This window comes from Typopeltis vanoorti, chromosome 5 (genome assembly GCF_054136105.1).
Source record: "Typopeltis vanoorti isolate ZY-2024b chromosome 5, IOZ_Tvanoo_1.0, whole genome shotgun sequence".
Taxonomy (NCBI): Eukaryota; Metazoa; Arthropoda; class Arachnida; order Uropygi; family Thelyphonidae; genus Typopeltis; species Typopeltis vanoorti.
In genome coordinates, this window is record NC_143553.1 from 59,236,985 (window position 1) to 59,261,220 (window position 24,236).

Consider the following 24,236-nt stretch of genomic DNA (forward strand, 5'->3'; position numbering starts at 1 on the left):
CCTGTTTTTAACTATTGTGTTCAAAGAGGACACGAAGAGTCCAAGATCTTTTATTTAATGCTCACGTGTTCCGGCATGCCAATCTACACGTCGCAGAATTGCCATCTTTTCTTCTACAGAAATACGTTTTCTGTCTTTTTTCTCCATGTTACGAACATGGATAATCCACCACCGCAACTTGAAAGCAACTTTCACGCTAAATTACATAGCAGAAATTCTGCAATATCAATTCATACTGTGATTGAAAAATCACGGTATTGCTCATCACTACATTACTGCTGCAAGCGTTCAAGTCACCGTGATAGCGGAAACGAAACTACAGCCAAAAGCAACGCCATCTGGGAACAGAAATGCGCAGATTTCTGCAGAAATCGATTCAAAAATCAGTATTTTCACCCAAGGAAAAAACGCAAATCACGGGAAATAACGTCCACATCAAGTTGTTAATGGTAGGAAAACAATATATCGTAAAAATAGGTCTTAAGACGGGACCAACGGAAAATGACGTAAATTGCGGGAACGTAAAAATGGGATTTTACTGTGCTTTCTTCTGTGCTGTATCAAAGTATAACAATCAGTGATAATTATTGGAATGTTAATGATTTATTTTTTATAAGCTGACAATTAGATCATTAGGCCTGATTATCAGTTTACAGTCACAGCTCATAAATAGTCTCTTGGTAATTTAGACTGTAGCATCCAGGTTCCTTTACTTCTCCAGGCTCCCTTTTTTACAGAGTGCTCCACCCTCGGCCATCTCAAGTGTCATATCCTTAGCACCAAAGTGCTAAAGGATATGATAAAGTAAGATAAATATGACATTTATCTTACTTGTCATATTTATTGTAAGATAAATATGACATTTATCTTACTTTTCGTGAATGACATGACACGAAAAGTAAGATGACTTTTATAATTTTCTCTACATTTCTCTCCCACAGTCAGATTACCCTTTCCACTCTCCTAGTCCAGACACTTGCATTGACTAAATGAGGGAAATAATTGCCTGAATGATGGCTTTCATCTCCTTCCTACTCAAAATCCTTATTCACCCTCCAAGTCTTGTTTATCCAACAAATGTGCCAAGGCAATCTTAGAAAAAAAATTCAGCATATCACAAGTAGCTTGAGTTAAAAAATCCGGTTCACTCTCAGCCTTCAGTGAATCTTGTAACACTAGCAAAAAAAAATCCAACTTTATAAGGACAGATGTGGAAAACCATGTGAATCATATCCAGATGTGATACCATTGCAGTATCACCGAACTAACCTAATCTAACTTTTCATCATTCTTCTTTAATTCATATAAGATGACTAAGCTATTACCTCCTACTATATACCAAGAAGAGTACAAAACATGTCCTCTCTGGCCTTTCACCAGAAAGATAAATTAAATTTATATATTATTATTTATAATAATATATAAATAAATATTATCTCTACATTCTTTCATTCTGGCACCTACCCTGCAACATGGAAATAAACCTGTATTCAGTATATTCAAAAATGGAAGATTAAAAGTTTACCAAACAACTATTGTCCCATTGTCCTGATCTCGCTTCTCTCAAAAATAATAGGGAAGGTCATTGACATTTGAGATTCATCACCACCTAGCATTACTCATTGATCATCAGTATGGGTTTTGTCTCTTCTGTTCTCACAACCACAATCACTTCCTTCTGGCACAATTCATGGGTAGGCTTTGAAACTTGTGTGGTCACTCTTGACAATTCCAAATCATTTCATTTGGCATATGGTGGCTAACTGCCATCTTATGGTCTGTCTCCCATTTGTAATTGGACAAACAGCTTCCTCTCTTCAGCTTTCCAAACTGGTAATGAACAAAAGTTTAGAACACACGTCATTTGTACTTTCATCCTCTTTTTTTTTCTCCTGTACTTAATTGATCTTTTCTCAGTGATTTCAGATCCTATCTATAGTTTTGCTGATGATAGCACATTCTATTTCTCCTCTTGATATGACCTTACAATCCTCAATTATTCTAAGCTTTATGATCTTCCTTAACAGATGATCTTCTTTCATTGCTACCAAGACACAGTCAAGAAATATTTTTCTTCACTCCCCCTTTACTTTTGATAATACCTAAATCTCCAGACAAAATTAGATTCATATTTTTTTTGACTGGCATATTCTACTAGACTTTCCTGATAACTCATTACATCAATAACCTCCATAGCCTTAAAAAAAAACTTGATTTCCTGTAGTTTTCTCCTGTCCAACCTAACTCTGCATAAATCATACATTCATTTTTTTGATCCTCTTCTGAAGAGGGGGCTGTTTATTTGATAACCCATCTTTTATAGGTTTACTCCACCATACATTCTTTCTCATGCATTTTTTGTAAGTATTCTTATGCAAGTTGTTTTGCTAAACTGGCATTCATCATTCCCCCACTCTCCTGTAATCCTGTAAAATAATAGGAAGTTCTCTTCTCAGACAGCTACATATGTGTCCTCCAAGGACTATAACCACCATTTCAAGGAAAAGCATCAATAGAGACAATCTTTTTTGTCTCTTGCACGCATTGGTGTGATTTTGCAACTTCTTGAGTGGGATTAACCGAGATTTGCATGTTTCATGCTTATATATATATATATATATATATATATATATATGCATGCTTTTCAAAAATTATTATGCTGATGAACTTTTAGAAGTAAAAAAATTCTGATTCCTCTTTTCTGTAAAGCTGGTTGTTGATTGATTTTTTTAAATATTTTATTTAATCTTAAAAAATCTAATATTTCTTAACTCACCGTCAGTTGAAAAAAACTGATACAAAGATTCCTCTCACCATAAAGATGACAATTTAATTCTGGTCTTTATAGCTGAAGGGTGCAATGTCCTAATTCCAGTTGCATTAAAATGGGGTAATTGAGCAAATGGAAATAAACAAACTTGCCCATGCTTTCTGGAAAATTATTTCAGTACTCACACATCACACATAAAAAGCCCCATAGCATTTTTTTTTGCGAGTCTTTCCCACAAAAGATAGCAAATATTATTTTTAATTTTTATACCTTTACATTGAAATCACTTATATACTGTGCCATATGCAGGGCCAAAAGAGCCCTAGATCTCAACAGTATTCTGTGCTATCCAATATATTGTGGAATCTAGAAGTCATTCGTCATTCTCTGGTGAGTTTGTCATACCACCACTGTGTCTTGCAATCATCCAAAGAAAATCTACTTGTTTTTTTATATAATTTTTTGTACAATAAGTTTATATTTATAAACTGTATGCTATATACTTATAATTTACTGTTCTTATTCCAGAAATTATTGCACTGCAAAGTAAAAATATCGGCAAATAAATTTTTAGTACCAGCACCTTTGTTTTACAATAAAAAGCACTGGCTATGAGGTACATTCCAGATTGGAATGAATATGCATGTGCATTTTGATGTGATCTTAAGATCAGAAACAAATAAATAATAGTGAATAAACAGATTGTTTATAAAAAATAAACTAAATAAAAAAAATAGTACTGAATCTTTAAATGTTGGGGTACATAAATTGTCAATAGGTTTGAGAAAAATATTTTATAATGCAAGAAAATGGCATGCATTGTGACTAGCTTGCACTGGTAATTCAACAAGAACTGTAGTATTATCAGAATATATATATTTTTTTCATCAGTAAAAAAAATAAAACAAATCAAGCACAGTATAGTTTGCCTACCGATTAGAGGTCCCTCGACACTTTCTACGCATGTCAGAAAAAGGAGAATCCTTCCGATAATAGGGTAATCAATCTCTCTTCTGGGATGTGTTTGTTTATTAATATAGGTTGGAAAATTTAGCTTTTCTTTTACGAACATTGTAGTTTTTAAAGTGCAACTATTTTGCTTGTATAACAGTTGGAAAAATGCACGTAGAGTATTAACAAAATTAAAAAAGGTATAGCATAAAACAAAAATTTAACTAAGTTTATTTTTAAGAAAGTTTTCTATAAAATAAAAATAATTATACAGAAAAACAGAAATTTTTTCAAATGAACTTGGATATCCTAAACTTACAGTTGAGAGAACTGAGACACTTTAATGTCCTAAACTGATTAATTATTTATGACTTGTTGTGACTCTTTTAACAAACCCATGCAAAAAAAGGTTGGAAAAAATATCATTATCAAATCCTTTTAATCTTCATAGTCATCTGAATCAGTGTCCGAATCGCCATCACTTTCACTTAAACTGATCACCAAAGGTTCGCATAATTCTTCGATAATTCCATCTCTGTCCCAATACATATTTTCCAATGAGGTGACATGAAAGCAATATTTTCCCCAGTTTTGAACTGTAATACTTTCAATCGCCTGTTCTGAAAGCTTAAAAAGTTTCGACATGTCAATATCTCCAGTTACGTTGCGATGACGAATGAAACTTTTCACTTCTGTCCAAACATACTCAATAGCATTAATATCGCAATGATATGGTGGTAGCCTCAAAGCTAGAAATCCATGCTCTTTGAGCATCGTGTCGAATTTAAATAGTTTAGTTGTGGGCGAATTTCTTTTGACCAAATTAAGCAATTCAATTTTTCGCATATCTGGGGAACGAGAAATGTTATTTGCAGAGAGCCAATCCATAAGAACTTGCTTCTTATTAGACCAATTTGGAACTTTGTTTGACCGAATAGAGTGATATGAAGCATTATCAATTATAACAACAGCATTTTTAAGAAGGTTTGGAATCAGTTTTTCTTCTGCCTACTTTTTGAAGATCATAGAATTCATTTGCCTATGGTAATTGGCTTTGTATAGCAAGTTTGAATCCAGTAAAAAAAAACCATTTCTCCACCCACACACAAAATTATTATGCGCCGCGAGGCATTTCCGGTTTGTAGCACTCCACATTCTTCTTTAGACTGCTAACATTTTCCATAATTTAAATTACTATCAATCCAAGTTTCATCTAGATACACAATCGTTTTTTTTCCTCCCTGAAACATCTTATTGCTCTCAAATACTGCGTTCTAGATAAAACAGTGTCACTTCGCTCCATGATAAGTTTCCTTTTATTCTAGGACTTTTTAAAACAAAATCCGATTTCATGAAGTATTTTCCTTAAAGTTTCTCTTTTCCAAGGAAAATTAATTTTTTCTTTAAGCACAGGAATCAATTTTGGAGCAGTTGGCACTCTTTTCTCGACCACGTAAAATTCGTGAATAGTTCTTCTTATAACGTCTACATCAAAATCATTCAAAGCTATGGTTTCGATGGTTTTCTTTACTCTGGCACTTTTTTTTTGGAGATTTAAATTTTGGCTTACCTTCACCTTTTGATTCCCTACGAATTCTTTTAGCAATCGACCCCGATACACCCGCAATTGCACTTCACGTTTTATGACTTGAGAAAGGGGAACAAGGAGACGATTCTTTTTCGCAGAATGTCAGCACATTATTCAATATTCTTTTGCAAGAGTTACTGAAATGTTTAACAACAGAACTTGTTGACTGTACTGGATCCATCATACAAATTAATAATAAAAAAAAAATTCAAAAAAGCGACAACAAAAATCAAGCTAGTACAGCGACAGACAAGAAAGCACGTGATTTCGCATGTTGGCAACCGTACATCCTTCATTTCTTTCTCCCCTTCAGCATGAATCGACTATTCTTGGCAAAATGCTAAGGAGAGATCTACAAACGGTGGGCAAATTATACCTGACAAGAAATTATATCATTGTTTTATCTTTTACTGAAATGTGAGCAAAGAAAGTTTGTGCATGAAGTATATTCATGACTAGACTAGACTACTTATAAGAGACATATGTATATTGTCATGTATGACAATATACATATCTGAGAAGGATAGTACCCTTTCAGCATTTATTTTGGTCTCATCAGTGCAAGCTAGACTTTTGGAGAGAGCAGTAAATTTTAGTGAAGTCATTTTCCATATACAAGTAGTAAAATAATGCAACATTCATATGAAAATATTTTGGATGAGAGAAAGTATATTGTATCCTCATTGGATAAGAAAGTAAATTATACTTCACAAGAAATTATTTTCTTCTTTTCATCCTTTTCCCAAGCATGAGAATGCCTGGGTAAAGGATGGAATACATTTTGCCACTTGTATATGGAAACATGACTTCTGACTATGATTTAGCTCCCAATATCTGCATAGATATGACTCCGACTGATAAGACCTCAATAAAGGTTGAACCAGGTTTGAATAGTTATCCTTTCCATAATGCATCTTTGAAATGAACTATGCTCTTTAGTGCATTATGGGATACTGAGGCAATTTAATGTGAATTAACTGCCTCTACACATAAGTGGCCTAATTGTAATGCTATTTCAATACAAAACTAAAGTAGCTTCACATCTAACAAACACACCTGGCTTCCACCAAGTGTGTTTGCTTATGCTTATGTAAATGATAAAAAATGAATGTAATTTCTTATTAAATATAATTTACCTTTCTGACTCAATGTAAAAAAACAACAACCCTCAAATCAGTTGTAAGTATAATGTGCTAATATCTGATTTGAGTGTATTATTGATGTCAAGGTGGTGTAGGTATCATTTATATTTGCCTTTTTTTTTTTTTTTTTTTTAACTAGGCAGGGACTGTGTCTGATGGTGAACTAGCTAGTGGAAAAGTATCCACATCAAGCAGTTTGCTTTGTCTAGATCACATCAGTGATACGGCGTCTACTAGAAGGGGTAGTTGCAATTCAGAAAGACCTGTTGATGTTGGACGTGTTGGTAGCTGGGCTGCAGGATTTGACAAACTTCTAGAAGATCCAGCAGGATTGCATACTTTTACAGTTGGTATTTTTTTTACAAATAAATATTGACTTTTTCCTTTTTTTATTTTGCAGTTAAGATTCTTAATGTACTCATTGTTCTTTTTTTGAAATATGCTTAAATTATATATATAAAAAGATAAGCCGAAAATTGAAACGTTTTTATGTCATGTTTTTTGTCTTACCGGCTTACCAGCCCAGAACTCGGGGGATTAGGCACCAGGGGGTCGGAGCCCCCCTAGTATGTATGTATGTGTATATATGTATGTGTGTGTGTGTGTATATATATATATATATATGTTGATCCCATACACGAGAGGTTGAGGGACCTATAAGCACATCAGTGCTGTGTGTGTGAGGTGCAAATCAGGACTGAAATGGAACTTTTTTAAGAATTGCAGGTCTTGTTAATTGTTTGGGAATACCTCTTGAGGACGGCTGTTCCAGAGGACAGAGGTGGACAGAATAAAAAAGGATGAATTGGTGTGTTTGCAGTTGCACAGTAAAGGGCTGCTGGGCAACTGCAGCTCTTGTATTAACAGGTGCAACAGAAAGTGGAGGAATGATAGTTGCCAATTCAGTGGAGCAATGACCATGGAAGTACTTGTAGAACAGACATAGTGCTGAAACACCGTGCCTGTGGGATAGAGATTGGAGTGAGTCTGTAAGAGAGGGATCATGTATGAGCCTAATTGTTCACCTCTGGATGGTGTCAAAGATTTTAAGGGAAGTTTTAGGTGTATCACCCCAAACATGTGAGCAGTATTCTAAACATGGGCAAATTTGGGATTTGTATTATTATTATTATTATTATTATTATTATTATTACAGGCAACTCCAAGGAGTCCTTAGACTCATCGAGGGAGGCCCTAAACATCATGTCAACGACTATTCGGCTTCCACACAGTATTTATCATACCTTTGTTTGAACCCATTCACAGTCATGGTACCAACAACAGACTCTGGCAACTTATTCCACTCATTCACCATCCTCCATGCAAAAAACCTAGTTCTAACACCTTTGCTAACCACACTCTTGCCCTGTTTCTATGGATGGCCCCTAGTCCTCCCACCACCAGGCCTGTTCTGAAAAATATCCTCTAAATTAATCTTATAGAAACCCTTCAGTAATTTGAATGTCTCAATCATATCTCTTCCGCCTATCAACCAATGTCTGCAACGCACAAATCTTCAACCTGTTCTCATAAGGTTCATTCCATAGACCTGCTATCATCTTGTTCACTCGCCTCTGGATCCTCTCTACCTCCTCCCCGTCAAGAAGAAACCCTGGCACCTAGATCTGGGCACAGTAGTCAAGATGGGGTCTTATCAAGGCTCGTATATAGTGAAGAGTTGTTTGGGTGTGAAATAAGTTCTTCAATGAAAGAGAATGCCAAGTTTCTTGGATACTGTTGATGTTATATTTTATGCCAGGAAAGACTGGAGGTAAATGTTAGTCCAAGCAAAGAGATCTGATCTTGTCTGGTGATTTGTATATTACAGAGGCTAAGGGTTGGTGACTGGGATCTCTTTTGCATGAGAAAATGCAAAACTGTGTTTTGATGACATTGAACATAACAATGCTGTCCTCTCCCCATTGGAGGATAGTATGTAGGTCAATGTTTAAGGTGCTTGTTGTAGATGATTTTGTAGCCTGGGATGTCAGAGTATTGCATGGTTTGTCGAATGAGTGGAGAATATTATTATTATTATTATACAACTGGTGCACATATAACCAGGACTAGTGGTTTTATGCACAGATATTATTTTATATGAAATCAATTCTAAATTCTGAAAAATCCAACAATTTTTTCAGGCATTTGTATTTTATTTTATTGCCTTTGTTTTTTGAAATTATAACTGAAATATAGTCTGAGAAAATATCTGATTATTTAATAGTTGTCTATTATTTTCTACTTGTTTTGTCTTAGAACCCTGTGATATTAATAATGGTAGAATTTGAATAAGGCTGATGGAGTTACATTTGGTTTGAAAAATACCTAGGTTTAATTTTTGTCATTGATGCACTGAACTTTATCTAGGAATAAAAAGGCCTTTTTTTCAACCAGAGGTAAGTTAACTGTTCTTGTATGGAGATTGCAGGCTTTTTTTTTTCTCCCAGATTACTCAGTCTTTTCATCATACCAACATTGGAACATATAATTGAGCCCACTATATGTAGTCTGAAGTCAGTAGTGTTGGTTGGAGATATGGTCACAAGTCTTGAGAACAAGGAATCTATATTTATGCCATGGAGAAAGGATGCTTAGGTAGCATTTGAATTGGAGATTGGAATATTGAAAATGTGATTGGTTACTCAGACAGTTTCTTATAATAGACAGATAACTATGAACCTGAAATGAGAAAATTGTCTGGGTAACTGATCACATGGGACCAACCAGCCATGATATAATGCATTGTAATATTGAAAAACTCATGGATCCATTTTGTAAAACTTTACAGTCTGCATTATCCAGAAGTCTTGCATATTCACTAGCATTTATCCTTCAGGCACTACAACCAAAAGTTAGTCCATATACAGAAGAAACAATCCTAAGCCATTACACTTCTGCATCCAACCTTTATAGTTAACATGATCCATTCAAGCATAAGGCTCACATACATGCTTGCTTATTTCATTGAAAAAAAGAAAAGAAAAAAGGTGTGTGTGTGTGTGTGTGTGTGTGTGTGTGTGTGTGTGTGTGTGTGTGTGTGTGTGTGTGTGTGTGTGTGTGTGTTTGTACACACACACTACTTCATTCATACTGTGGACTACTAATGCTCTTTAAACGCAATGTTCTTCTCACCAGTTTAGTTTGCAAAATTCATTTGCCAAAATTGATGTTTATTTGCAGTTACCCTTCTAGAAACTAAAATTGTGCATGCAGTGTTTTATGTTAGTGGTCTCTTACTAATTTGAACCTTTGTAGATTCTTTGAATTCCTGATTGAGTGTGTCCACATCAGAAATACCCCCTTTTTTTTTTTTTTTTTTTAGCTTCTTGCCCATTTTCTGGCTGCCTTGGATGGCACCTTTACATTTTCATTGGCTGATAATGTTATTCCATAGTTGATTTGGGGTGATGAAGTCTTCTAACAGTGGTGCAAATTAATGGCATTCTGTGATAATACCTGTTTTGAGGTTCCTAAGTTCTCCTTGTATCAGTGTACAGTTGATTATAGTTATATTTCTCCTTATATAGCAGTACAGACTGTGTGTGATGCTTTATTTCTAAAATAGGGGATGTCCTGATACTTATTTAGCACAGTATATACTAAACCTTCATTGAGAGTAGTATGTATATAAGGCAGTTATGTGGTCAAGAACAAAAGGAAGTTTGGTATTAGTATGCAAATATGTAACAGTATCAGCAACAGACTTGATGACACAATAGACATCCAACAGGACATTTATAATAACATTACAGGTAACCCTCGTATAACGTGGATGTTAGGTTCCATAGAAATGCCACGTTATATAAATCGAGTTATACGAGATGTAGATCACATAGAAAAAGTAGGATTAGGTTCTGAAATCGTTTTTTTTTTTAAATTATATAAACAACAATGACATATCCAACATAAACAATATTTTTATTTAATTCAGGTAATTCATGTAAGTTATGAAAACATAAACTATGACAAATACGTAGTATAAAATTATAAAAATTACAAATTGTACATAAATTTCATTGCACATAATGCATATAAATGTTTTAGACACAATAAAATAAAGCGTATATTTTAATCGTCATCACTGTCTTCAGAAATAACATTTCGTAGGTGTTCTTTAAGTGGTCGGAGGTCATCACCACTTGAAATCTCTTGGACATCATTTGTATAATTCTCATTGCATACTTCAGCTGGTTTAGTCATCAAGAAGTTAGTAACAAGATTTTGCTTTCCACTATGTTGCAATTTTTTATTAAGTTCATAATATGACGCTAAACAAATATCCAATTGTCTCGTGAATTTTCCCGAGCACTCCATTGAGGGATCATTATCCGTAATATAACTTCCTAACTTTCTTGCCAAGTCCAATCTTTCTGCTAATTTCTTTAAACTAAATTCTTTTACAGATTCATCACAATCAGAATCTTTGGCAGAACTTTCCCTGCCATTTGGTTCCATGCCATCTATTAATTGTAGTTTCTCCTCATTTAAATCTATTTCTCCATCAATTAATTCACTAATTTCATTTTCAACTATATTGCAAACGCCCTCTCTACCAAAAATGTGTGCAACGTTTATTATACGACGTAGCTCGGCATCCACTGGAGGTACGAAATTTTGTTCCATTATGGCTTCAGGTCATATTTTTTTCCAGCAAGTATTCAACGTAGAGGGTTGTAATTCCTTAATGGGCAGAGAAATAATTTTTACACAATTCAATATTGAAAACTTTTTCCACACTTGAGGCAGTGGAAAGAGTTTTCCACTGCATCAAAAGTGTATCATGTTTGGATTAGATTCCATTTTTTCCAACATTAATTGAAATGTTTGCCGAATATAACATGACTTAAATGTTGATATTATTCCTTGGTCGAGTGGTTGAATAAATGAAGTAGTATTAGGCGGCAAAAAAGTTATTTTAATATTCGGATGGCTTAAATTTGTTGGGTGGCCTGGTGCGTTATCTAAAATTAGTAGAATTTTGAAGTCCATATTCGTTTTCTTTATGTAACTTTCTACATCAGGTACAAAACACTTGAAAAACCAATTTTCAAACATGCTAGCTGTAACCCATGCCTTGTTGTTGGCCCGCCAATACACAGGTAGGATGGACTTGTCGAGCCCTTTCATCGCACGAGGATTTGCAGATCGGTTAATAAACATTGGTTTTGTCATGTAATCACCTGATGCATTACTACAAAACAGTAGAGTAATTCTATCTTTGGAAACTTTGAATCCAGGAGCTGATCTTTCATTTTTCGGAATATAGGTGCGTTTTGGCATTTTTTCCCAATATAACCCAGATTCATCCGCATTGAACACCTGGTCTGCACTGAAACCACCTTCTTTAATGATTTTTAAAAGTTCTGCTGGGTATTTCTGGGCAGCTTCAACATCTGCTGATGCTGATTCTCCCTGGATTTTAAGTTTATACAAAGAAAACTGCTTTTTAAAGTTTTGGAACCAACCCTTACTGGCAGAAAATCCATGCTGAGAGATTTATTCTGAAGAATCTTGATCAAGTTCTTTTAAATGTTTATAAACTTTGAGAGCTTTTTGCTTAATAAGGTGTCCATCCAAAGGAATTTTCTTTTGAGTGCAGTCCTCTATCCACATTAGAGATTTCTCAATTTTTCTATTAGAATATTGCGAACACGAGTAACGCGCTTTGCACTTACCATTGACCCAGCAATAACACTTTCTCGGATTTTATGTTCATTTTGTTTGATTGTTCGAATTGTTGATTCATTTAAATTCAGAGTCCTTGCAACAACTCCTGGTTTTTCTCCAATTTTCAACCGATCCAAGATTTTAATTTTTTTCTTCGAGAGAAATGAATTTCCTTTTCAATGTTGGTTTTTTCCCTTTTGCTGCAGTTTTAGTGGCCATTACAATAAAAATAAACTTTTACATAAAAAAAAAAGTATTACATATGTATGTAACTCACCAGAAAATAAACTGCTCTGCTTGGGAATAACACACTTATGATTTTAAATGTGCTTTCCTGGCAGAAAACGAAGACAATTTTCAACAATAAACACTTTATACAGTAAACCCTAGATGGCGAACCTGTGACACTCATGCCAGAGGTGGCACGTCTGAGAATTTTACTGGCACGGCAATGATTTACAGGTGATATCCTTTTATACGCTTATAAATTATTCAAGTTTTTTTTTTAATTGTTACAATACGTACAAGCTGAATTTTGTTTTACACAAGACAGCAGCTATAAAGACTTGCATATGACTGGTTCAGTATTAACAAAAGATCGCGAGACCCAAAGACAAAAGCAACTGACAAGTGTTGAGTTGAAATGCTAATTCTCTTCAATCAAATTCCATAACGTCTGAAACTGTCATAACAACATTCACCATTAGTTTTAACACATTCACAACAGGGTGTCATTTATTGTTCCGATGGAACTTCTCTTTACTGACTGGCTCAACTCACACAAACGTTTCAACCCTTGGTTGAATTTTATGGCTTCTTGTTTGCATTTGAGGTGGCAGGTGAACTCACACATTCATTATATGGCATGTTTCAATTCTTGGTAGTCCTTTATTTTAAGTTAGCCTTTGTGATCTGTCATAATGACATCGAGAATTTCAAATGCAATAAAAAAACGCTTATTTCATAATTGAAAAATTGGACAATAGTTTTTAGTTAGATACCGTGTTTCGGTGCAACATATGGTTTTGCTCAAGTCTATACAGCTTAGTTCCTGTGAGAGGGAACATGTGATTTATTAGTTAGCGCCGTTTTTATTCCATCTGTCTCTAATTGCATTATTTGTTGAGAATGACACAGACTGCAAAAGCCCTCTGTACAGTACCTTATTCAGTGATACAATAAAACTAAATTCGATACTTATAACTACTTGCATGATATGGGCAGACACAAATTTAACGAAGATAAAATTTGATTTTTAAGTCCTGCGGTGAAAAATATGAAAAATAAAATAAAATAAAAAAAATAAAGGGTTACTAGAAATTGTAGACTGCGTTATATCGAAACCGCATTGAACAAGGGATACCACAATTTGTAGACCGCGTTATATTGAACCCACATTGTATAAATACCGCATTATACGAGGGTTACCTGTATTTCATTATTATGTTTTTATAAATGTCAAAATATTCTGGATAATTTTTTGTTAAGTGTATGGCAAATGTACTTTCAAGTCATTTAAGACACCTGTACATATTCTCATATCAAAAAAGTGTATGAAGCATACTTTCAAAAACTCAAATTTTTTCTTGGACTATAAAATTCAGGTCCATGATAAAATTTTGGTTATTTGCACATGTGATTTTATATGCTAAAAATCTGTTATCATTTTGGATAACTAACACAATGAAGCAAAAATGTGTGTGTGTGTGTGTGTGTGTGTATACGGAGGGGATTTAACATCCTTGCTTCTCATCTGTGATGAGACCGGCATGGTGATCAAATTCATGTACCTTAACCTTCTGGATGTTAATTATTAGATGAAGAGATCAAAATGAACAAATTGAATTACAATAGAGAAATTGGATTTGTATTTTGATCCTCCAAATTTAGAAGAGAACTCTTAATTAATGAAACCAAATTGAATGATCAAGAATTGAGCTTTTCAAACACTCACACAGAATTGAATTTGGATGCAAACTGCTACTTTTCCAATGCAGCATGTTGGAAATTATAGTATGCCTAGTGGTTTGGTATAAAACAGCAAATTCTTAACATCCATCTCTAAGTAGATTTTTATAGCATTAATAGATGCAAGCAGAATGAATTTAAAAAATATATAATATATATATTTTACTAACAGTGAGTGAGTTCATGAAGAGAAGATTATGCACTATCTGCCAGTGCATAATCCTCACTTTTCCAAAAGTAGTGGTAAGTTACTTATTCTTCCCTTCAAGAAAGCATGGAAGGCTTTCAGCCATCCTTGGCATTCCTATTACCTTGAAATTTCAGTTTGTGCATCACCATTAAAGAATTATCAATTTTATCAGAAACCTACTTGTATATCAGATATGGTTATCTGATATGAGAAGTCTTAATTTTTGAGTTAGCTTGAAGGCCTTTACTCCTGCTCCCCTCCCTTTGAGAAAGAGTAACCTAATCACTCATTTGGGGAAATATATTTGTGACTGAACTAACTCATGCTTTTCATCCCACATGTATTATGTAAATGAAAAGTCTGAGTTTCCAGGAGTCTTCAGTTGAAACTCCTCTTCATTTGAAATAGACCATATAAAGATTCCTCTCATCATGATGAGAATTGAACATGAGTCTTTTCCAGTTAGGAGACACATTGTCCTGCCATTCTTCTAACTGCATTACAAAGGCACTTAATTAACAGGCATAATTTCTTGCAGTTCCAAGCAACTCAACTCATCTTAATTACAAACAGCACTTTTTCCTGTGCTTCTTTTGAAATGTCTTTTTCTGCTAATTTAATACTACTAATGCCAGGTTGACCACAGTTTTCATTTAATTATGAGTGACCATTAATGAGAATTCAGAAAATATTGCATTATTTTTATTTCCTGTGCTTCTTTTGAAATGTCTTTTTCTGCTAATTTAATACTACTAATGCCAGGTTGACCACAGTTTTCATTTAATTATGAGTGACCATTAATGAGAATTCAGAAAATATTGCATTATTTTTATCACCTGATGTGAGTCATTTTGTAAGCATTTAAAGATTCTAATTAGCTGCTATCATAACCATGAAATGCTATGCAGGTAACTAACTTTTGTGAGATCAGTAGCAAACAACTTCTTAGTCTTTGATGCATTTTATTGATAGCCAGTTTCTTTCAACCAGATTGCATTGCTGTACATTTTGACATGGAGTTTAAACTTAATTTTCATTCAAAATAAAACCATCCACTATAATACATTTGGATGCTCTGTGTATTTTCATGGCATTCACTTTGCCGACTTGTTTCTACATCTTGTATCAGCTTTTTGACAGGTTATTCTGAAACAATTTTTGAAACTTACTGTTCATTCCTCTTAATTTTCTGTTATTATGAATATTTAATTTACTAAGATCATCATACAAGGAGTTTTGAATTGATGGATAATAAATATCCATATCTTTGTGTTAAAGATACCAAGCAATTTTATAAGCTAGGTTTTTGATCCTTTTTCCCAAGTAAGCAAACAAACAAGTACGTCAATTTTGGGGCTGCACTAGGCAACTCGTTGTAAAGGTAGAGTAAGCTCTGATCACTTTCCTTAGAATTTGCCCATAATGCAAAGCACATTTCCTTGCAGAGATGTATGATGCTATGCATTAAGGTAATGGTCACTATCCATACTGGTTTCGACCTTTATTGAGGTCTCGTCAGTGGGAGCAAGACCTAAAAAATGCCAAGGGTGAAGTAATACAGAGCTTATAAATATTTTACCTGAACAAGTTGCCATAAGGTGCTTTGACCTCATTAAATAAAAATCTCAGGATGAGAGTAAGATGTAGATAGTTTCTTACCTTTGATATATATATTATGTTAAAGATACCAAGCAATTTTATAAGCTAGGTTTTTAATCCTTTTTCCCAAGTAAACAAACAGACAAGTAAGTCAAGTTTGATGCTGCACGTAGTGCAACTCGTTGTAAAGGTGGAGTAAGCTCTGATCTCCACCTTTACAATGAGTTGCCTAGTGTTGCACTACGTGCAGCCACAAACTTGACTTACTTGTCTGTTTGCTTACTTGGGAAAAAGGATTAAAAACCTAGCTTATAAAATTGCTTGGTATCTTTAACATAACATATACCCAAGTTAAAAAAACTTTCTACATCTTACTCTCATCTTGAAATTTTTATTTAATGAGGTCAAAGCACCTTATGGCAATTTGTTCAGGTAAAATATTTATAAGCTCTGTATTACTTCACCCTTGGCATTTTTTAGGTCTGACCCCCACTGACGAGACCTCAATAAAGGTCGAAACCAGTATGGATAGTGACCATTACCTTAATGCATAGCATCATACATCTCCGCAAGGAAATGTGCTTTGCATTAGGGGAAAATTCTAAGGAAAGTGATCAGAGTTTACTCCACCTTTACAATGAGTTGCCTAGTGTTGCACTACGTGCAGCTGCAAACTTGACTTACTTGTCTGTTTGCTTACTTGGGAAAAAGGATTAAAAACCTAGCTTATAAAATTGGTATCTTTAACATAATATATACCCAAGGTAAAAAGCTTTCTATATCCATATCTTTGTTTGCTTTATCAACATTTTCCTTATTATTTTTAACATTAAATAATAACTTCATTAATTGATTCTACTGGTATGCAAAAATTTAAACGACAGTGAGCTAAACAAACTTTGACATCTTTCATGAAACTGAAATAATGTTGCTTAAAATATTTTAATAGATTTTATTGACATTCCCCCCCCTCTAAAAGAGGTGACTCGTGTTTTTAGAATTATGTATTTCATATCTTTTAAGGAATTTCTTAAAAAGGAATTCAGTCAAGAAAATATAACATTTTGGGTGGCTTGTGAGCAGTATCGTCAAATTACAGACCTAAATGAAGTAAGTTGGCTTTGTACTATATCCTTATAAATATTTTTATAATGATTTATTTTTCCTCCTTTTTTATAATAATTTCAAATCTTTTCAAATGCATACATTGTCTTCATGGAGGCACTTGTTTTTGGAATTCAAAGTACACTTTACCTGGGATAATATTATAAAATGAAGTTACAATCTGTAATTATACTATTATTGCTATGGTCTCAGTGAGATTACAAAAGTTATAACTGGTAGCCATCTCTCTTTCCTACTGGCTGTCATTTCTCTCCCTCTTTTTACTGCCCCTTCCCCCTATGCATGTGATACAAATTTTGCTGAGCCACTGTTTTTCATATGAAAAATGTTTCTCATTCTCTTGCTAAAATGCTTTCTTCAATTCCCCCATGTATAGATGCAATGTTTTCTTTATCTTCAATAAACATGGCAATCATTGGATATAATTTCATTTTGTCATATTCAGTTTTCCCTCTTAGCTAACTTTCCATAGTCCTGCTATCAGTTATTCATCTCTGGAGTCTTTCCAGAGTTTCATCACCATTCCAGAAACCAGGTAATCAAATTCATCTGTAGTAGTCCAGATGTGGTCTGATCAAGCCTTATGCATAGGGACTAAGTTCTCTCTATTAATAAGTATAATTCTCTTAATGTTCAGAGTTTTTCCTGAACTTCAGTTCTTTATTTGTTATCATCACTATTAGATTATATGAGATACAATATTAGGTTATACAGTACTTTCCCCAGTAGGATACACATGCCAGGCTGGATGACCGAGTCAGTAGCATCTTCATTTTGCAACCAACAAATGGAGTTCAGTGTGTGATGCATGGCTTCTTGTGAAGGTCTTCATCTCGTTAAATTAATTCATCACCTGTTGTGAGACCACTACTTTACTTACTGGAGATCTGAAACAGCTTGTACCATACCTAATCCTTTATCATTGGCTCTAAATGTGCTGCATGCTTCCCATCATGGATGAGATTGGAAAAAAGTTTAAAACATTGCTTTTAAACTTTTGCAAGCCTTTTCAAATCATACTTGAAGGGAATACAACATTGATATTCCCTGTAATTATCATCATCAAATTCCTGATATGTACCATCAAAGAGTGTAAAGGATAGTACTATCCTTTACACTCTTTGATTATATATTGCTAACTTCCTATTGAAAACTTTCCTCCAAATTAGTTTATTATCTATACTGCAGTATTGTCAGATCTTATATTTCAATCTTCTAAGGCACTGCTAACCACATTAAAACCTAAATCTTTGTCTCTCTCTCTGGGGATCCTTTTCCTGCCATGCCAGTCATTAAACACCTTTTTTGCTAACCGTTTCTTCTCTATTCTGTTTAAATTGACTGTATTACCACCTGAGATTAGCTCTTTTTATACACTGGTGTCCAAAAGCTAAGAACGAACTACGTTTTTCTTTATATGGAAACATTTTCATGACTACATGACTGTCTTTCACAGACAAATATGGACATAAATTTATTGCTAATAAATTATATTCCACAAAAAATGTTATAAATTTTGTACAAATTAAAAATTGCAATATGTTTTGGCAAAAGTTACAAATTTCCTTAGGACGTAGTGTTATATTTTAATGTGAGCTTGATTTGCTCCAAGCATGTCATTCCACCTGTATATTAAAGTCAGTTGTAGAGTAAGATAACAATATATTTAATTTTATTTTAATTGGTTAGAATGTTTCAGATTCATATTTGTGATGGGGCATTGATTTCAGGATCAACATGTTGTGTTCTATACAATGAAGCTCAGTTATAAAAAAATTAAAATATTTACTGTAAACATACAATTATATACACCAGATAAACATACAATTATATACACTAGATAATATATACAAATAACTAAATGGCCATTTTAAGAATTACACAAATGACTCAATAATATTCTCCCATACTCTGACTTTCACAGTTAATTCAATATTGAGAGATAACACAAAATATTTTTTAAAACAAACTGAACATGGCAATCAGCTAAAATTCTGTAGTCTCACCTGGCCATATAGAAATTTCCTTAATGCATCATTCTTTCATTTTTCAAAGTAGGCATGAAGAATAATCTCTCAAACAACAGAGTTGTTTGAGAGATTATCCTTCATGCGTACATTAATTGAGCAGTTCCAAATACAATTCTAATATAGGGACTTTTTACCGTAGATTCCATATTACTTCTTGGAACATATATCGCCTGCCTTTCATTAAGCACAAAATAATCTCATATACAAAGGCTTGATATATTATACTGTACTTTCTGTTATTAGCTTCACAGTTCTGTATCCTTGGAGAGTAATTCAAGATGCATATAAAAAACTAATTAATTACATTTAAGTCTCCTTTAATATCGCTACCACTTACTGCAATACTAAACAAATCACATATAAACTCTATATGTATATTTTTTAATTATCTTATTACATAACAAAACATATTCCTGATTAAATAAAATTTCACTAAGCATATATAAAAACTGTAAAAATGAACATAATAAGTAAAACATTTATGTGAGATTTTTATGGTAGTTAAGGAATTAATGAACAGTGCTTACAGAAACCTCTGCGGAGCGATATTTCAGTATGGAATATGTCTGCTCCGAACTGTGAGTAGCTCTCACAACATCTTACCATGCTTAGCACCAAGTGATTCAGTTCTTGAGACAAACTGGCCCACTCCTCCTTCAGAGCAAGGATAAGGCCTTGTTTTTTTTCTGGAGGGGAATTTTGAGCAGCAATGCATCTCCTTGTTGTATGCCAAAAGTGTTTTATGGGGTTGAGATCTGGGTAATGTACTGGCCACTCGATACGATAAATATCTTCGGTCTCCAGAAGTATCTCCACTGCTTGTGTATGATGTGGTGTGGCATTGCCATCCATAAAAATGAATTCTTCACCTACAGCTCCACAGAACAATCAAACATGACATTGAAGAACTTCATTGCAGTATCATTTACCAGTCATAGTTCCTTTTTGCAGCACTTATAATTTGGTGTTTATTAAGCAAAATGCCTCCCCATCAATGACCCTAGCACTGCTGTATCTATCCCCACAGGCCTTCGGGCAACCAGGCCTACTTGTTGCAGACGTCTTGCCAAATTTTGTCAAGATATCTGCATACCTGTGTTTGAATGGAGCCGACTTGCAAGCTGACCTGTCATGGTGCATCGATTATGTTTATCTGTTATAACCAAAAATCTATCTTCATGCTCCATGGTAGAGTGAGGGCGACCTCTTAGCAAACGTCTGGGCACATTTCATTGATTTGAAATGTACTATGTGAGATTATCTCTTCTCAAGTACCTTTACTTAAATCTTACCTGGAATGGTAAAGACCTTCCACTGTAATTCCCACATTGTTTTTTTTTTTTTTTTTTTTTTTTTTTTTTTTTTTTTTTTTTTTAAGATTGGTACTATGATATCTCTGTTTCAATCATCTGGAATCTGATCCTCTGAACAGAACTTCTGAATTATTCAGTGCAGCCAATGTAAAACTTTATACTTCCATGTTTGATAATTTCTGGTCAGATATCATCTACTCCAGCTGCCTTTTCACATTTTTAAGTTTTTTATGGCTTTTCTACCTCCAGTACTGAGATAAAAATTAAGTACTTGAGGTAAAAAATCATCATCTCTGATTGCATCCCTCTTGAATATTTTCTACTACTGTCCTTTTACGTCTTGTTTCATTTAGCAGTCTTTCAAAGCAGTTACTTCAGACATCTAGATTACCTTTATCTTCAGTTTTCACGTTGTCTTTATCTGTGACTCCTTTTACAGTATACTTTCCTGCATTTCTAAGCTTTTTCAATAACCACCAGAATATTTTGTTACCTTCCTTGTATTTATTTTCTGTATTCTTACCAGGGTCTTCTCATCCCTTCGGTTTAGCTAATTTTACATAGTGCTTTGTTTTCTTACATTTTTTTATGCATTCTCTCAGAGTGCGAGCTGATTTACTTGCCAGGTTCAATATGCTTTCTTCTTTTCCTTGACTGCCTTCTTAACTTCCCGAGTCTACTATAGAGTTGTGATTTTTCTATCCATGCAAACAGCTTTACCATATGCCTCCCTAGCTGATCAATCAATACTTTCTGAAAGTCTGCACAGAGTCTCCAAGATTTGTTTGCTTGTTTTCAAACTTTTTTATTTTTTTCTCGAATAATATTTGTATATTTGAGTCTACATTCACATATGAAAGCTGCTCATTTTTGATTTTTTAAAATTTTATTTCTTATATGCATTTCTTTAAAATATGACATTCAGTTTTACCCTTTTTGAAACTAATTGCGACCATTTACTATTTCAAATCCCCTGTATACTTTTGTGTCTTGAATCAGCTTGATGATATCACTGTCAGTGATTGCATAGTCAATGACTTCTTTTTCTTGTGGGCAACTGTATATTGTTTATACATGGCTTTAGTAATTATTTGACCCTTACCATGTTCTAAACAGAAATCTAGCAGGTTCTTACAATTATTATCATTTTTAGCTTGCCCTTTTCTCCACATTTTCTCAAAACATTTCTGTATCTGGTCTTCATTTCCTACTCTGCTGTTTTGCTTTTTTGTGTGATCTGTATTCGCTAATGACTCAAAAAATTTCTTTGCTTCTTCCTTAATAGAAATCCTTCTGTGGGATCATAGGGGCAAATAAATCTTGTTGTCCAATTCCCCATTTTGCAAAATATTTGTTAGCGTCACTGTGCTTGATATTGCCTGCTATTCAAGAAGATTATCTTCTTGTTTAGTATTAAATACTATAACGACTCCTTTTCCCTGATCATTATTGCCTGAATATAATGTATTGTATTTATTGTTTAGAAGAATCTCACCTGTTTTTGTCTTCTTTTCAGTAACACCAGTTTTTCTCTAATTCTTATGCTCTTTGTACTTCATTTTCCATTAATATTTTTTACATTGATTGTTCTGATCTTGAATTCTGCTGATGCTGAATTGGGATTTGTTTCAGTAGCTAGCTGTTCATTGTTCACCCTGGTTCCTTGACAAAAACAGTGGGGCCTTGTTTAACCGGGCAATGCTACAACCGGCATTGAGTTGAATACATAGCATGGAGTTCTATCATATTATACCATCATTTTGTTTTGGTCTAAAATAATAAAAACACAATTTGGTCAGCTAAATCCAAATTGCCAGCCCATCATTGTTCATTCAGTATCCAAGTACATATACCTACTTAAGGGTGCATGCACCATTAGAAGTTAAAGATTCAGCATTACATGAAGTTGCAGTCAATTCTCTATGTTCCTTAAAAGGTTGTATTTAGAGATCTCCTCACTATCTAGTTTGACCATTAAGTGACCCATTCCTTATAATACTTCCCAATTTTGCATCATCAGCAAACCATTAATCTCCTTTTAAACTGTTCATCATATTATTATTACATATGATGAGTTATGTGATAACCAGCCATTCATTTATCCAACCTTTGGTTTAGTTATATTTTATGATCAAGGAATTAATATTCAGACACAATTGAAATAACATGGATACAAAGTATATAGTCATATATATATGTGTGTGTCGCAGGGAAATGATGAAAATAGGGATTTGATCAAATCCCTAAAGGATATGATCAATTCACGGAAGATGTTAAAATAACAACTCTGTGGGGTGATTTCCCTGAAGAAAGTAAGTGATTTGATCAAATCCCTTAACTGTTTTAGTGAAAAGATGAAATAATATTGTTTAGATATTAAAAGTATTTATTAAAGATGAAATAATATTGTTTAGATATTAAAAGTATTTATTTAGTAAACCATGCATTATTAAATGTAGAATAGTTAATACAACAATAGTCATTTAAGCTGATATTTTTAAAAACAAAAAGGATATTTTTAGTGAAATTTTAAACATTTTTCGTGGATACAAGCTCCCCTCTGGCGTCCGTGCCGGCCAAACATTACGCGAGGAAGGTTGCACGCATTTTTATCATTGTTTTCTATATTTCGAGTTTTATCAAGTACCTACTGTAGAAAAATGAGTTCAGATATAGAAAAAAATCAAACTCTGACCGAATTTGTATCTGAAGAACAGTTCAATGAAACTGTCAGGACGTTTTTGAACAAGCGGCATGAAAAAGAAAAACCTTTGTGGATTCGCGAAAGAATAGAAGAAGCTGTCACAATCATTGAACAATTTAAATTAGCACCACTACTTAAACTGCAATGGACACATAAACAGTACTATTATGGAAAAAAATACGATGTTATGGAAGTAGGTACTAAAAAATCTTTGATTTTGAAGAGAAAGTCTGAATTCGATCCAATTGTGAAAATAGTACCAACGGAAAATTTTTACCACATACTTCGGGAAACCCATCAGTCAACTGGCCACGGAGGAAGAGATAAAATGCTGTATAGTTTGAAATCGAAATACCTAATACCTACTTCAGTTGTATTGGAGTTTTTAAAGCTGTGCACGGTATGTCAGTTTAAAAAAAATTTCCAAACAAAGGAATCGTTGTTTGCCCAATTGTATCTAGCGACTTCAATCATCGTGGCCAAGTCGATTTAGTTGACTTACAGTCGACACCAGATAGAAATTACAAATGGCTATTAAACTACCAGGACCACGCGACGAAATTCAGCTTTCTTCGACAGTTGATTACCAAAAGAGCTGCTGAAGTAGCAATGGAGCTATTAAAAATATTTTTGGAAGTAGGTGAAGAAAGTGACAATGGCCGTGAGTTTACAGCTGCTGTCATACAAGAATTAACAAGCCTCTGGCCAACGTGCAAAATTGTAAATGGTAGGCCTAGACATCCAGCTAGTCAAGGATCTGTTGAGCGATCAAATCAAGATGTTGAAGCTATGTTACGTGCTTGGCTAATTGACAATGACACAAAAAATTGGGCTATAGGTTGTTACTTTGTTCAGTTCCAAAAGAATTCCTCTTTTCATCGAACCATTAAACGATCACCTTACAAAGCTTTATTTGGAACAGAACCAAAAACAGGACTCCAATCTAGTCATAATTCGAAAGAGTTGCTTGAAAAACTTGTTACTGAAGAGGACTTGGATCTACTTCTTAATCAGCAGGACCATGACATTATTTTAACACCAGAAGACTTACCAGCAGCTTCCTTAGAGAACAACAACAACATTTCAACTTCAAAAGATCCACCAGCATCTGAATTAATTGATTACAATGCTTCAACTTCAAATGATCTATTAATAGTTAAATCAACCAACAATAACACTTCAATGTCAC

General features: G+C 33.9%; 1 protein-coding gene across 1 annotated transcript in view; it reads left to right on the forward strand.

Annotated features, from left to right (window-relative positions):
* LOC150106453 (regulator of G protein signaling loco-like) overlaps positions 1-24,236 on the forward strand; it is a 292,774-nt gene that overhangs the window by 106,924 nt on the left and 161,614 nt on the right. Inside the window, exons 6-7 of the mRNA XM_090393006.1 lie at positions 6,591-6,797; positions 16,899-16,985. Coding sequence (XP_090249132.1) covers positions 6,591-6,797; positions 16,899-16,985 — 294 coding nt within the window. The remainder of the gene's footprint in view (positions 1-6,590; positions 6,798-16,898; positions 16,986-24,236) is intronic.